At 60.2% G+C, this 14,813-nt stretch overlaps 1 protein-coding gene across 1 annotated transcript in view; it reads left to right on the forward strand.

The window, feature by feature from the left end:
* ATP6V0D1 (ATPase H+ transporting V0 subunit d1) overlaps nt 1-14,388 on the forward strand; it is a 38,173-nt gene extending 23,785 nt beyond the window's left edge. Inside the window, exons 3-8 of the mRNA XM_035024984.1 lie at nt 8,194-8,372; nt 9,739-9,818; nt 13,136-13,213; nt 13,340-13,516; nt 13,625-13,702; nt 13,804-14,388. Of these exons, the coding sequence (XP_034880875.1) occupies nt 8,194-8,372; nt 9,739-9,818; nt 13,136-13,213; nt 13,340-13,516; nt 13,625-13,702; nt 13,804-13,965 (754 nt within the window). The 3' untranslated portion in view covers nt 13,966-14,388. The remainder of the gene's footprint in view (nt 1-8,193; nt 8,373-9,738; nt 9,819-13,135; nt 13,214-13,339; nt 13,517-13,624; nt 13,703-13,803) is intronic.
* Nucleotides 14,389-14,813: the final 425 nt, after the last annotated feature.

Here is a 14,813-nt window from a genome sequence, read left to right on the forward strand (position 1 = left end):
CCCGTCCCTCTGGGCAGCGTAGCTGCGCCTGGTGCAGCTGGTCTAGCGTGGGCTCAGGCCAGCTGCCTGCAGGGTCTTCCTGGGCTATGTGGCTGCGCTGGCCGTTCGGCAACCCTGGGCCTCCGGGACACCACCAGCCACTTCACTGCTGCCTGGGAAGCTGGTGGGCAGGCAAGAGTGTCCCACACTGTCGTGTTGGGTGAAGTCCTTTTCCCTGTACCCCTGGCATTACAGAGATTGGGGTGGGGAGACCAAGGATGATGGGAGCACTTTTCCTCCCTCACCCTGCAGCATGCACACTGAGGACTGCTAGGTCCCCACTTCCCATCCTGGGGTCAGGGCTAAGGGCATGGGCGGAGCTCTGGAGAGCCAGGTTCTTGGAATGCACCAGTCAGGCCCTCCGGCCCTGTCTGAGCTGAGGCCCATTCTCCATCTTCTCTGTCCATGGCCTTGGGTCTTAGGGAGAAGGGGGAGGCTGAACACCTGGCTGCCTTTCCCATTTCCCCAGGCCCCCATGCTTATGACCCTTGACTGCCTGGCTTCCCCACTGTCTAACCGTTGGGTGTAGCCCTGCCTCCACTAAGCTCCTGGAGAAGCTGAGCAGAAGAAAGGCCCCTAGGTCCTGCAAGCTGAGGGGGAGGGGCACGTGGATGAGGCAGCCCCTGCTTGCCAGGTATGCCTGTGGAAATGGAGCTAGAGAGGCTCCTTCTGCCAGGATAGCCCAGGAGCCAGGAGCCAAGCCTGGTGAACCAAGAGATGGCCCCAGAGGTGTGACTGGTGGCTAGCTTAAATGAGTGTGCACTGTGTTAGTGGAGTGTGTGAGTGTGTGTTGTGGGGAAGCATTTCCAGGTACTCTTCTGGGCACTGTTGAGCTTTTACCATTCCCTGATTTTGGTGCTCCCACCCGCCTCCCTGGCACCTGGCACACCTGCCTGGCTCGGTGCTTCCTGCCTGCCCTGCTTCTCACCCCTAGCAAAGAGAAGCCACCTACTCAAGATCCACTTGCTCAAGGAGGGGCTGCAGCTCTGCAGAAGGGCTCCCTCCTTGGGTGGAGGCCACAGGCTGGGACCCTTGAAAGGCTCGGGGAACCTGCCCAGGCTGGGAAGCAGTCTCTTTCCCGGCCACAGGTCTCCTTTCTTGGGGCCTTCTTGCTATCCTGGCTGGGCCTGTAATCGCACCTCCCTGGCTCTGGTCAAGGTACAGACAACATGACATGGTCCTTCTGGGGCAGGAGGCCAGAGATGGGGCATGTCTTGTGCTGCTGAGTTGGGGGTCACGCTGGAGCGTCCCATGTGTCAGTCAGCCCCCTGTCCTGGGCCTGCGGTATCCCTTGCCCCAAGGCCAGAGCTGGGGACATACCAGGAAGCAATGCATGTATTGCCAGAGCCCAGCCTTCACCTTGTTTGCACAAGGCTCTTTCAGCTTCCTGATGAATGTTCTGGCCTTGCCAGCTAGGCTGGCCAGAGGAGGCCTGACCCATGCCAGTGGTCAGAGGGCAGTTGTCATCCATCTCACTGCCCGCTTGGCCACCTGCCTGTGCAGCTAGCTCCTGGCCTTTCTTGGTACCCTTAGAGGCTTGGTCGCAGCCTGCCAGGCCATGAAACTGGAGAGGGCTCCGAGCGTGACTGAGGCCGCACGGCTGCCAGCTCTTTGCTGGAGGTTGGCTGCAAGCAGCAAGCGTGCTTAAAGCAGCCAAGCACTGTCCTGTGGCAGGCCGTCACTTCCCCGCCCCTTCCATTCATGGGTGATCGTGGCTTAAGTCTTCCCATCTCCTCATTCCTGCCCTCACTCAGGAAGAGCTCAGCAGCCACGTGTCAGCCTGTCTGAGCCTGTGGCTGCTCGTTCTATGACCTCGTCATCTCCAGTGACCCACTCCTCTGCTCTCCACTCCAGCCGCTCCCACCGATGGCTACCCAAGGCCATGTCACTACTGGAACTGTTCCACCCCAAAATCGCTGAGTCAGCCCCCCGCCGAGTCAGGCCCTCCAGCCCACTCTCAGTCCCTTGTGGGACGCGGGTTCCGGACTTAGCAGGACACTGGGCCTTGCTTCCTCCCCTGTTGCCCCTTCTGTCTTCATTTTTCTCCCTCCCCAGCTGAGGTTCCCTGGCCCATCATTTGAGCACTCTTCTGCCAGCATCTGCAGCTCTCTTGGCTGCCCGTCTTCTGGTCCCGCCCTGGCTGGCAGCCCCCCAGCCCTGGAGGAATCCCAGCAGCCTCTGGCCTGGAGGCGCCCTCCCCCACCTCCACAGCCTGGAGCAAAGCTGGGGAAGCCGGCCTTGCGCGGTGATCCCTGCTGCCAGACGTGCTGCTCACCAGCAGAGCTGGCCTCGGCTTGTCTTTGCCCGGCCGGCCGTTTGCCCTCCCTACCCAGCACCCCGCAGCCCCCCGCCAAGGTTGGGAGAGCACCTCACCGTCTTGCACATCACTCCCCTCCTGCCCCCAGCCTTCTCTCTGGGCAGATGGCTCACCCTCCTCCATGGAGACAGTAGAAACCAGTCACCTTCCAGCACCGCATCTGTGTCCCCAACCCTGACCCGAAGGCAGAGGCTCCCTCTTCTCTTGGGTCCTTCTGCCAGAGTCCCGAGCCCCCTCACCCCACTCCCTGGACCCTGACTGGCCACTCACATGTACTCACCTGTCTGTACAGCCACCTTCCACTTCCAGGTTCTTCCTATCAGCACCTGAACAGTGCAGATCTCTCACACCGTTAAAACCCCACCTCCTGAGGCCTATTCTTTTACACACACTCTTTGTTCTCTCACCCCTGCGCCCAGCCCTGCCCATCCTTTGCGTCCCCAGTCTGCTCCCAGCCCTCCCATCACTCACCACAAGGCCCTGACCAAGGTCACCGCTGACCTTTACGTGGCAAGGTTTCCAGGCCTCATCAGGAGCCACGGCCCTCTCACCCTCACTCCCACAGCATCTCTGCTATTTCACTCCTGCCTCCCTGTCTGCTCTTGGCCTCCACTCCACCTCCTCCCCTTCCTCCTTTCTGGGTCATCCCACAGTGTTGCAGAAAGAGGGGATCCCTTCCGTCGGGGCCAGGGCCCGTCCAGGGCAGGACCCCGAGACGGGGAACTCACACCTGGCTTCTCTGAGGAGGTGGCTGTGTGGCTGAGGGGAAGGGTGTTTACAGGAAGAATTAGAGGAGGGGGGCTTCTGGTCCAAGGGAACCATACATGTCCTGAGCAGCTGGAGCATGGAGCCTCCAATCCTAGGGATGTCCAGAGGAATGTAACCAGAGAGGAGAGTGTGGTTACCTCAGGGAGGGGAAGCGTCTGCTGGTGGCTCCATCCTGGGTGTTACTACTTGAAGGAACAGTGCCATCATTGTCCACAGACAAAGCTGGCCCCACTGGGGTGGAGGTTGGGACCACCACGAGAGATCAACTTGGCTCCATCCCTCAGAGTCTCTTAGTTGCCTCCAGAGCTGCCCCTGGGTGGCGGGAACAGGATTCCCCAGGAGGTGATGGGTTCCTTGTCACTGAAGGTGTGCAAAAAGAAGGAGGTCAAGGCCTTTTCTGCCCTCCCATGGTGAAAGACAGGGGTCCCATGGTTTTGTAGATCCCTTTGGCCAACACACATGACCAGTATCAGCTCTGGGCTAGGCCCGGCGCCAAGAGGGAGGGGCGTGTGAATGCAGTGGGATGTGGGTGCTGGTGGTGGTGTGACAGCTTCTGCAGGGGCCTGTGGGCAGCTGCTACAAAGAGAGCCAGGGTCATAGGAGGCTTCCCGGCATGAAGAGGACTGCAGGGTCATGTGGGGTTAGAGAGGCTGCTCAGGAGAATGGGTGGTGAGAGCAGAGGCAGCTGTCTGGTGGGCAGACAGGCCTTGAGCAAGTGAGAATCTGGGAAGTAGGCTGTCATCGGTCATGTGGTCTTGAAACGATTTCGCTCAATTTCATGGCGATAAACGTAATATGTCACTGTACCAAGGGTCCTCTCTGGGCCGAGCCATTAACTTGCTTTGAGACTTGGGTTGGAGCCTCTATTAGGCTCTTTTGGCACTGGGAGGGGCATCTTGATCCAGGCCATTCCATGACGGCTTCCCATAGGAGAGTAGGCCCTGAAAGGGTAGCTGGGACAGTTGCTTGTGGGAGGTGAGTCTGGTCTCTGGGAAGTTTCAAGTGGGCCTCAGAGGCTTTGTCTTTAGATGAGTGAGCCTCCCTGGAGGATGCCTTCCCCCTTGAGCGGCGGCCAGGTACCTGTTGGCAGAGCTTGGGCCTGGTAAGTGGCACCATCTGGGAGAGGTGAGGTCCAATCTTTCTTCTGTACCAGGGACCTCAGTGCCACCAGCTGGAGTGGGTAGCTGGAAGGAGGCTTTGTCCCAGGACAGTGGCCTCCAGTACCCAGCGGGCCTTTTAGCGTACCTGCCATTCTCCCCAGAACTTTATGCGCCACGGGCCACAGAGGCATCGGGTTACCTTAGGTTACTCCCTATCAGGTTACCTCCTCTCCTGGCCCTCTGGCCCTCTTTTTTTACAACCACTGTTTTTGGGTCCCAGCAGGGTCTCTACAGCTGGGGCTCTAGACCTGCCATGGTTTCTGGGCCTGCATTAGACCTGTCTCCGGCCTTGAGAGTGAGCCAGCAGTGACACTCTTTTCCGGAGACTGAGGGAGAGCTCACAGGAGCTCTTCAAGTCCCAGAAGGCTTAGGTCAAGTGCGAAGACCCAGCTGGGCCTCTGAGGAGGGGCAGGATTTTGATGATAAGGTGAGGGACTCATTAGCTCTGCTGTGGGCTGCATTTTGGTTATCCTGATTGCAGAGGGGAGACTGTGGCTTGGCAGGTAGTATGCTGTGGCCACGACTTGATATCTCTGTACACCTTCTGCCCTGGGCAGGGCCCTGCAGGACTCTGATGTGACTGAGCACAAGTACTGTTTAGGAGCAGCCTCTGCTGGGAGCTGTAGGATGGACAGACTGGCAGAGGTACCTAGCCATCGGGGGCTCCTCACCAGTGCCAGGCCAGCCCCCAGGGCCAAGATGATGAGAACATGGAAGCAAGCCATGCTCCAGCAGGTGGCGCCAAAGGGTGCAGCAGAGGGACCAGGCTTGGCTAGGGGCTCTGAAGACTTCTTGGAAGAAGGGCTTCCTAAACCCCAACCCGAGACTTCTGTGGGCCCAAGCTGAGTCTTACAGGCTCAGGGTGAGGGAGGGCCTCTGGGCAGAGGAATACAGACTCCCCAATCCCCACCCCACAAGGGCCTCTTTGGCCTGGCGGGCAGCCGCCTGTCCACTCCCCAGCTGTCTTCCTCTGGAGGGAGATGCTGACCAGCTGGAACCTCATTTTCTCCTGTTGAGGCCAAATGAGGGGAGGATTGGTGGAGTGGCTTTCTGGGGGCAGGGAGGCAGCTGCTGAAGCCAGGCGAGGAGGAGGAGGATTTCCCTGCCTGCTGAAGGCCTTGGCCTTGGGGGAGAAGCAAACAGCCAGCACCATCTCTGCCAGGCCTGCTCTGCCTCTTTTCTCCCAGGAAAGACGATTCTGACTCTCACTGGACCGAGGAGAAAAGCAGGGGCTGCTTCTGCAGCAACCTTGTCGTTGACTCAGGGAGAGGGAAGAATGGGGCCTGGCACAGGATTATCCAAGACTGGCCTAGCCTGGGTTAGAATGGGGCCCTGGAAGGGGCTGGGGATATGTGATCAGAAGTGGCCCTTAATTGGCTCAGGATTTTCCTTGGTGCCCAGCCAGGACTTCTAGCAGGAGAGGCTGGGGGTAGCTAGGGGTTGCTACCACTAGCCCCCACGTCTGCTCTCAGGCCTGAAACGTGAATCACAGCTGGCCTGTTTCACACCATTGGAGGGCAAACAGCAAAGCCGGGATGGTAGAGTCTTCCCGCAGGGCTCTCCCCTGAGTCGCCACCAGGACCCTGAGGAGTATGAGTGCCTCTCCTGGACCCTGACCCCAGCCCACCCCCAACATAAACAGATACCCTGAGTTGTGGACACAAGGAGTGGGGAGGTTTAGAGAAAGAAAACTGGCTTGTGGGGATCCCTCTGAGAAGACAAGGCTAGATGGGGAGTGGAGTGCCAGGGCATGGGGACCCTGGAAATGGGGACATAGAGCTCAACTGCCCAGTGGCATGGCAGGGCTGAGTGCCTGTACTCTCTCTTCTTTTTTTGGACAGTGGGGTTGCTGATGCTGGTGGTTTGGGGATCAATAGGATAATAAAGGCCTAAGAAGTATGTTCTGCCCCCTATCCCTGTCCAAAGGGTTGTGAGAGTGTAGAAGAGCATCTTCAGGGTGGGGGCGGGGGTCTTTGTGGCTGTCTTGGGGAACAGGATGGCTGGAGTGGGGCTGGATGGGATGCAGGTAGAGGGCTGCGGGAGGTGACATGTAGTCCTGTGTTACTGTGCTACGTGAGATTCTGGAGGCATTGAGAACGAGGGATGCTGTCTAGGGTGGAGGGGATGCAGGCTTGGGCTGGAGGCCAAGGCACAGAGCTCTAGCGAGCTGTCTCTGAGCTCCCTCTGCTCTGCCAGCTCTGTCAGGTCAGGGGCAGAAGGCTGGCCATTTGGGCTTCTTGGCTTGCAACTACAAATGAGCCCTGCTTGAAGCTCTCAGTTTGAGAAGGGGGGGCCTGTCTCTTCTCAGTGCACATCCTATTGCTGACCCAGCCGGTTTGGGGGCGGAGAGAGGGCAGCTGCCTGGCCCCAAGCTCAGGAGAGCAGAGGTTGCAGCAGGGCGCTGGGCTGGGTGAGAGCTGAGGGAGGGCGCAGTAAGCAGGGGGAGTGGGGGTCAGGCCAGGACAAGGAGCTGTGACTTCCTCCTGCCGCCTTCCTGGAGGGCCTTGTGGGAGCTCCCCACGTGGCTGGACCTCTGACTTGAGGCCTGGGCCACCCCTTTCCCATTTTTCTCTTGGTATTTAGGGCCACCGCTCACCAGGGGTCTTCTGTGGACAGCTTCAGCCTTCCCAGGACAGGGGCCGATCTGCAGGCCACTGAAAAGCTAGGGCCAGACCTGTGCTCAGTGGCTGTTCAGGGCAGAAGCCTCCACCCCGGCTCTGACCCTGCAGTGGTGCCCCGCCCCCCGGGCCTCATCCGCTCCCTTATTCCCCGAGTTCATCACTGGTGACAGGCTGGAGGAATGTTGTGGTCACTGCCACCTGACTGTGCCTGGGGCCTTCTCCCGTCTTCACCCTGTGCCCACAGAGGCGACTACACGGCTCTGCCTCAGCTCCTTTGTGGCATTGTCTTAAACTTGCCAAGTCTGCAGTGGGCCACCCCACCCTCCCCAGCTCCATAGCCCCCTCTGCTGCCCATGCGCTCTCCAGAGCGCAGAGCCAGAGGAGCCTCGGCCTGGGATGACCTGAGCCCTGCCTCCAGGCCTCTGGGTCTCCTCCAGGCCTCCTGGCTGGATACCTGGCCTTGGCCTCTGGGGAGGCCTCCTCCTGCGCAGGAGGAGGTGGTGCCCTGCCTTTGGAGTGGGGCTGCACAGGGCAGCTATCTACCTGTTTCATCTCTGCCGGACCTGGGGCCCTCCTTCACAGGGGCCCTCCCACTGGCTCCCTCTGGCCTTGCCTCCTTCTCTGCTCTCTCCCCACTCTACCCCTCAGCCTCTTCTCTCCTTGCTAACCACCCCCAGGCCTTCCCCACCCAGCAGCCAGATTGACCCTAATGGGACTGTGGGACTCCCTGCCTACGTCCTGCTCATGGATCCCTAGCACTCAAAATGCAGTCAGGGCCCTGAGCCTGGCCTGGAGTACCCGTGTCCAGGCCCCAGCCTGCTGGCTGCACCAGCCTGGTTCCCTCCCTCTGCCAGCCCTGATCTGTGCCCAGTTCCTCGAATGCGGCAGGCACTCATGAATGCCTCCAGGCCTTTGCACACGCTGTTTCTTCTTCCCAGAACACACTTTCATCTCCCAGTTCTTTCATCCTCCAGGCTGGCCTCGCAGCCCCCTCCTTGTGCCCTGCCGGAACTGTTCACACCGTGGGGTAGTTACCTGTTCCCAACCACTGAAGGGGGCATGATCTGTGCCACACCCCCAAGGGAGGGGCCTTGTGTGTCCTGGACTCCTGGCGCTGGAATATAGGGGTGCACCTGGGCAAGGAGGTGAGCCAGTGGAGCATCCTCGAGGCGGCATCACCATGGAGGGGCCGGGGACCTGTGCACGTGGGGGCAGGGTGCAGTGCTGGTCGAGGACTTGCAGACCCCCCTCCCTGACCGGCTTCCCTGCTGTTGTGTGCCTCTCGCAGTTACAGCTACATGATTGACAATGTCATCCTGCTCATCACGGGCACGCTGCACCAGCGCTCTATCGCCGAACTTGTGCCCAAGTGCCACCCGCTAGGCAGCTTTGAGCAGATGGAGGCTGTGAACATTGCACAGACGCCTGCCGAGCTCTACAATGCCATTCTGGTGGACACGCCCCTGGGTGAGCCACTGGGGCGGAGGGGCGAGGCGGGGGGGCAGCGCCTCCATGCAGGGTTCCTGTGGGCACCCCTGGGGGATGATGCTGAGCCAGAAAGGGAGGCCTGCCCCTTGCTGCTTATCTTTATCTTTGCGTAGACTTCCCTCTCATTCTCTCACCCTGCTTTCTGCTCCTTTCCTGTTGCTTTTGCTGGGCCAGGCAGGCTACCCCCAGGGCCTGACTCGGAGCATGTAACTTTGTGAAACTGGCCAATTTCTCAGGATGCAGGGGAGGGCGGAGCTCATGGAGAGGGGAGAGGCCCGGGTCCCTCAGAGTCTTGGGAGCTCAAACTGTGCTCGATTGTGGCCCCAAGCTGGGCCAGAGTGGCTGGCTGCCTGTGAGGCAGAGGAGGGAAGCAAATAGCTTCACTAGCCTCCACAGAGCAGGTCCCAGGGGCCAGGTCAGGCAGTGTCCGGCAGGATGCAGGGTTCGTGTCAGAGGCCAAGAAAGGAAGGGGAACTGGGAGCTTCTTGCAGGGCCCTGCCTAGGCAGTGCTGGCTCCTGCCTGTCTTGGAGGCTAGGGAGAAGGCACTAAGGCTGTCACCAGCTAGTGCCCTCATAGGCCCAATCCTAGCCCCCAGGGCACCACCTCCGGGAAGCCTCCAGGGTTAAACCACTGGGTTACAAGCTGCACTTGTTTCTGTACTAAGAGGCCTGAGCCCTACCTGCTGGGCATATCTGCCATAGACTCTCCCAGGAACTCTGGGCTGGTTCTGGGCTGTTTGTGGCTTCTCAGTTTCTCCATCTTTAAAGAAGAGACGGACCAGTGAGTCTGAGGGCCCCTGTCAGGGGAGGGGGCTCTGTCCTGCTCTGGCCTCCACTTTCAGCCCAACAGTGGCCCTCTGGGTCACTGGTCCATGCCCACCCAGCTCATTCCTTGTCTGAAAGAGAAAGAGGCTGGTTTCCCAAATGTGGGCCCCCGGCCCTCCCAGGGGTTGCAGATCTGTGGGCATCAGACCCCAAATCCACAGCTGCCCCTTAAGGAAGGAGGATGTCATGGCCTCTTATGCAAGTCTGTCTTTGGCATGGTCTGAACTTGGGTCTGCCCCAGAGGCGATTAGATCATGTTATGGCTGGCCGCCTCTTTATAAATCAGTTTTAGGAGCAGGGATGCAGGAGAAGCTCAGGTCAGTGCACATGGCCCCGAGTATTGCTTCTGCCACTTCCAAGGCAATTGCCCAGGCGGGGTTGAGGAGGCCCCCAACCCCTAGGCAGTCAGGCCTTGTGGCAGGAGCCCTCTGTGCCCTGCAGGGGTCGCTGAACAGCAGCTGGATTCTCGCCTAGGCTGAATCCAGTCACCCCCCCTCACCCCCACGTCTTTCTTCCCCAGCGGCCTTTTTCCAAGACTGCATTTCAGAGCAGGACCTTGATGAGATGAACATCGAGATCATCCGCAACACACTCTACAAGGTAGTGCCCTCACCGGTGGTGGGGGCTGGCCTCTAGGCGGGGGCCCCTGGTGTGGTGGGCTGGTGGTTTAGGTGGGGTGCTGGGACAGGACGCAGCTGCACCAGGCTCCTATCCTGGGGGCTTATCCACTTACTTGCTGGCTCCCACGATGGGTGCAGGCTGCATGAAACAGGTTCTCCATCTCGTGGCGCCTGCGGCAGGCCCTGATAAGATCAGCAGGAGTGGCTGGTGCCCCACAGCTTGGCCTGTCAGAGCTGGCTCCTGGATGGCCGCTCCCCCCTGCATCTAAGAGGGTCACGGGCCACCACCCAGGTCAAAGCTTTCAGGTTTACCCCGCCTGGACTGTTGCCAGCAAGGACAGGCTTTGAGCAGAGGCAACACTGTGCTCAGTTATGGTGGAGGGAGGGACCCAGCCAGGTGTAGCCAGGTCACCACGTCCTTCTTGGGTTTCCAGGCCTAGAACCAGTGTCATGTCCCAGCATCCGCATCCCCCACCCACCTTCTGCTTCCCCCCAGGCTATGGCACAGGTTGGTGACCCCTGGAGATAGAGTGAGCTTGGGATTCATGGGTCCGCACTGCCCTGGCCCAGAGAGGCCAGGAGCAGGGCTGGGAGCCAAGGCAGGGGGCCGGCCAGGGACCAGTGAAGGACATTTGGGACAGACTGGGCTCTGGCTGTAGTGAGGCACTGAGCTGTGGTGCCAGGACCCCTGATGGGCTGCAGCTTGGAACATGGATCAGGCCCCGAAGTGGGGGCTGAGGATAGCCCAGGCCAAGGGCCCTGCTGACCTAACCCTGAGAACATCTGTCGGTCGGATCTTTACAGTGAAGTTCTTCTCCTGCCTGGGTTGGAGCTAGGGGACCAACAGAGGGCCGCCGCCTGAGCTGAGGCCCTCCAGTCTCCCTCCAGGAATCTGGGCTAGAGTGCAAGGGAGGCTCTGGGGGTAGGTGAGGAGCCTGCTTGAAAGTTGCAGGGGTGTAGGCACGCGCAGAAGCAAGCACGGAACGTGGGCCAAGTGGCATGCGGTTTGCTGTGGAAGTGCAGGTTTCAGATGGACAGCAGGTCACAGGTCTGGAAAAAGAGGCAGGCACAGGATCAAGTCACCCAGGGCCTGCATGCCAGGCCAGAGTTTGAACTGTGTCCTGTGGACGGGGTCAGCCAGTGAAGGTTTGCCACAGCAGGGCAGAGTGTCATTAGAAAGCTGCCTCTGGCTGCAATGTGGAGGACAGAGCGGAGAGGTGAGACTGAGCTAGGAAGATCGCCAACTTCTTTAATCGTCAGGACCGCCCTAGGAGCTAGGTAGGCATCAGTATCCACACTGGTAAGATGAGGAAACTGAGGGCTCAGAGAAGCAGGGTGGGTGGCCTGAAGCCACTTGCTAGACTCTGGCAGCCCTGGATCACACCTGGCTCAGCCTGTTTGCACAGCACGTGCTCTCATCTGCCCCGCTAACAGGGAGGCAGGCCAGGCAGTGAGCCGGGGCTGTGCATGTGCACGCCATCTGAGTGCTCCCGCCCGCCCAACTGGCCTGCTGCCGGGATCCCTGCCCTGAGACTGGGTGAGGGGTGCGGCTGTCCCCCCAGCCTCACCCACACCCTCACCGGGCCTGACTGGTTCTAGCTGGAGTCACTGGCGAGGGCTGCTCGGGCACCAGCTCATAAACACGGATCCAAGGCTGAGGGCACCGTGCCAGGACCGCCCGCTCGTCAGGCAATGCCCCAGCCCAGTGGCCACAGATGGGAGATTAGACGGACCCTCAATGCCTGGCGGGTGGGAACTGTGGGCAGCTGGTGCAGTAGCCGTGGGCTGGCAGGCTCCAGGGGACAGGGTAGGGGTGGGGAGGTAATCTTGGTACCTGGGCCTTTGGGGTCTTGCCAGTTTCTTCAGCTGCCCTAGCTTCCTGAAGAGAGTCTGGGCCTATCCCACCGCCTCCCCCGACCCTGGGCTCAGCCTCTCCAGGGACTGGTATGGCTCGGGGAAGGCTGGTGGCTTCCCCACAGATTGGAGCTGCAGGCCCCACCAGGGCAAGCTAGAGATTTGGGCACAGCCAGCTTGGCTGGCCGTGGGGAGAAAAGTGGCTGGGGACAGTCATAGAGGAACTAAATCACCACCAAGCATGGTAGGATTGGCAGATTGGTTTCTGCCACTCAAGCCCTCTGATTCCTGGGGATCTGCTGTGCTGGGGTCCACTCTCTCCTTCCAGGTTTCTGGCTCCCTGACCTGTCCTAGACTTCTGTTTCCTGTGACCCCAGTGGTCACCACAGGCCTCCTCCTGAGCCCCGCTTGTCCCGGGCTGCTGGCCAGGCCCTGCCTGTGCTTGTGGACTCCTGAGTCTCATCTCACCTCCTTGGGGCAGCAGAGCCTGGGGCCCAAATCAACTGTTGGTGGGTGGAAACGTCTCCGAACCTTGGAGGGCAGACCTCGGTGCTGAAAGCTTTCCAGGCCTCCCAGCTCTCACCCTCAACCCTGAAGAAGAATCTCTAGCCTGTGGAGCCAGAGTCCCTGTGACCAGGCCACCAGAAAGGACCCAGGAGGATCTGAGTGAAGGGAGCTCCCTGGGGGGGCCGCAAGACCATCCCCTCTCTCTTGACAGGTGCCTGGTTGGTTTTATGAAGGAGTGCTGGCAGGGAACTAGGGCCTGAGCTGACCTGTCCTTTCCTCATGCCCAGCAGATCCAATTTGTCCAGGCAGGAAGTGCTCATTCCCACCACAGCCCATGGGCCCAGCCGTTGCACTGCAGGGCTGTGCAAGCAATAACCATCCCTCAGCAGGAGCGGGGCTGACAATTTACTTGCCGCTTCACGATGCCTGGGAGCTACCTGAGGGATGGAAGGAGTTCTGTGAGGTGGGGTGCCAAGATGGGCCAGGGCACCCAGGCCAGGCTGTCTCCGTGAACTCTCAGGAGTCACCTTCCTTCCCCAAGCCCATCAACTTGTGGTTTGCTGAGGCTGAGGAGGGGAGGTTTGGGGGAAAGGCAGGCAGACCAGCTGGGGGCAGACCGAGTCCCCTCTGAGCCTGGCCTCCTGTGGGATGATGGTGTAGGCGCGTGTAGGGGGCAGCGCACCATGAAGCAGATGGTCGGCCAGAAATTGCTCTGTCACTCCTGGGTGCCGAGAGACAGCAGGCCAGCTGATTAACAGTTGGAATTTATGGCTGTTTCCGAGGCTCTGACATGGGGGCTCCCTGGCCAGTCCATGGGTGTGATGTTTGGACTCACCATGCAAGGGACTGGGGAGGGAAAGAGGGAACTGTGAGGAGGAGGCCAGGCAAGTCCCCCGGTTCCCTGCCTGGATTGAGTAAGCCCCCTGGTCTGCACAGGCCTACCTGGAGTCCTTCTACAAGTTCTGCACCCTACTGGGCGGGACCACGGCCGATGCCATGTGCCCCATCCTGGAGGTAAGTGCCTGCCCACCCTCCCACCTGCCGGTCCCTGGTAGCCCGGGCCTGGGGGAGGCCCTGACAGCTGACTGGCAACCGCCCCCTTCCCCTCCCTCTCGCCGTGCCTGTGCCTCGGCCCCACAGTTTGAAGCCGACCGACGAGCCTTCATCATCACCATCAACTCGTTCGACACAGAGCTGTCCAAGGAGGACCGGGCCAAGCTCTTTCCGCACTGCGGGCGGCTCTACCCGGAGGGCCTGGCCCAGCTGGCTCGGGCTGATGACTATGAGCAGGTGAAGAGTGTGGCCGACTACTACCCGGTGAGTGCCCGGCTGCAGCGTGATGGGCGGGCCTACTGGCATCTACATCCCCACCCCACGCCCCACAGCGCCCTCACGCTCATGCTGTCCATCCCTCCCCTGGGCCAGGAGTACAAGCTGCTCTTCGAGGGCGCAGGCAGCAACCCTGGAGACAAGACCCTGGAGGACCGATTCTTCGAGCATGAGGTGAGGGGTTGCTCCCCTGCCCATTGTAGGGAGGGGTTGGTGGCCCGGGCCTGACTGTGCCGTCACGGCCACCTGCACACCACGCCTGCCTCTGTCTGTAGGTGAAACTGAACAAGTTGGCCTTCCTGAACCAGTTCCACTTTGGTATCTTCTATGCCTTTGTGAAGCTCAAGGAGCAAGAGTGTCGCAACATTGTGTGGATTGCCGAGTGCATTGCCCAGCGCCACCGCGCCAAGATCGACAATTACATCCCCATCTTCTAGTGCCCTGGCCCGAGGATGCCCACAAGCGTGTGTCTACGTGTGCTGTGACAAAGCCCATGGTTCACATGCCTGCCCTCGGGGGTAGCACATGGTCTTAGTGACTTTCGGTTTCCCTGACCCTCTCTGAGATGGCTCTTGGGCCTGAAAAGGGGCTGGGCACCTGCTCTCCCTACCAAGGATGGACCAATTCCCCCTCTCCCCCCACCCCCCGCCCCAAGGAGGACCCCTCAGCCCTCTGTTTACAGCCACTGACGTGTCTGAGAAGCATGTGGTCACTTCCCTGAGAACCCCTGGGGCAGCGTGAGCCTCCTCTTCCCTCTGTGGTTGGCCCAGGGGAAGGATAGAGTATGTGTCCTTGAGGCATAGCTCTGCAACCCTGTCCCTCAGCTCTGCCCCCTGAGACAATAAACTGCCCTAAGCCTAGCTGTCTGCTGTCTCCTTTGGGCCCCAGTACCTCTTTCAGACCCCCAACTTCCCTTGGGTGCCACCCTTGTCGAGCCCACCCCCACCCCAAGCTTTCGACCTCCCTCGCTGGCCCTCTCCGTGTGCAGCCAGGTGCTGCAAGGTGGGGGAAGTCACTGGAGGCCCAGATAGGCCTGTGGAGTTGGGTCCTGGCCCTGGAGGGTCCCAGGCCCCCGTTTGCCTCATTGAGCCCCACTACGCCCTAGGCCAGGGGCACTACACCCTAGGCCAGGGGCACTACCCCCATTTCACTATGAGGAAGCCCAAATTTGTGGATAAATGATCTACCCTCGGTCAGTGAAGGGGGATAGGTGTGAACCACAGAGCCTGTGCCCAGAGCCTTGGCCCATGCTAACACCAGGGGTTCCCCAGGCAGTTCCCAATCT

Source organism: Mirounga leonina, unplaced genomic scaffold, assembly GCF_011800145.1.
Source record: "Mirounga leonina isolate KUSES-001 unplaced genomic scaffold, KU_Mleo_1.0 Mir_180, whole genome shotgun sequence".
NCBI classification, from domain to species: domain Eukaryota; kingdom Metazoa; phylum Chordata; class Mammalia; order Carnivora; family Phocidae; genus Mirounga; species Mirounga leonina.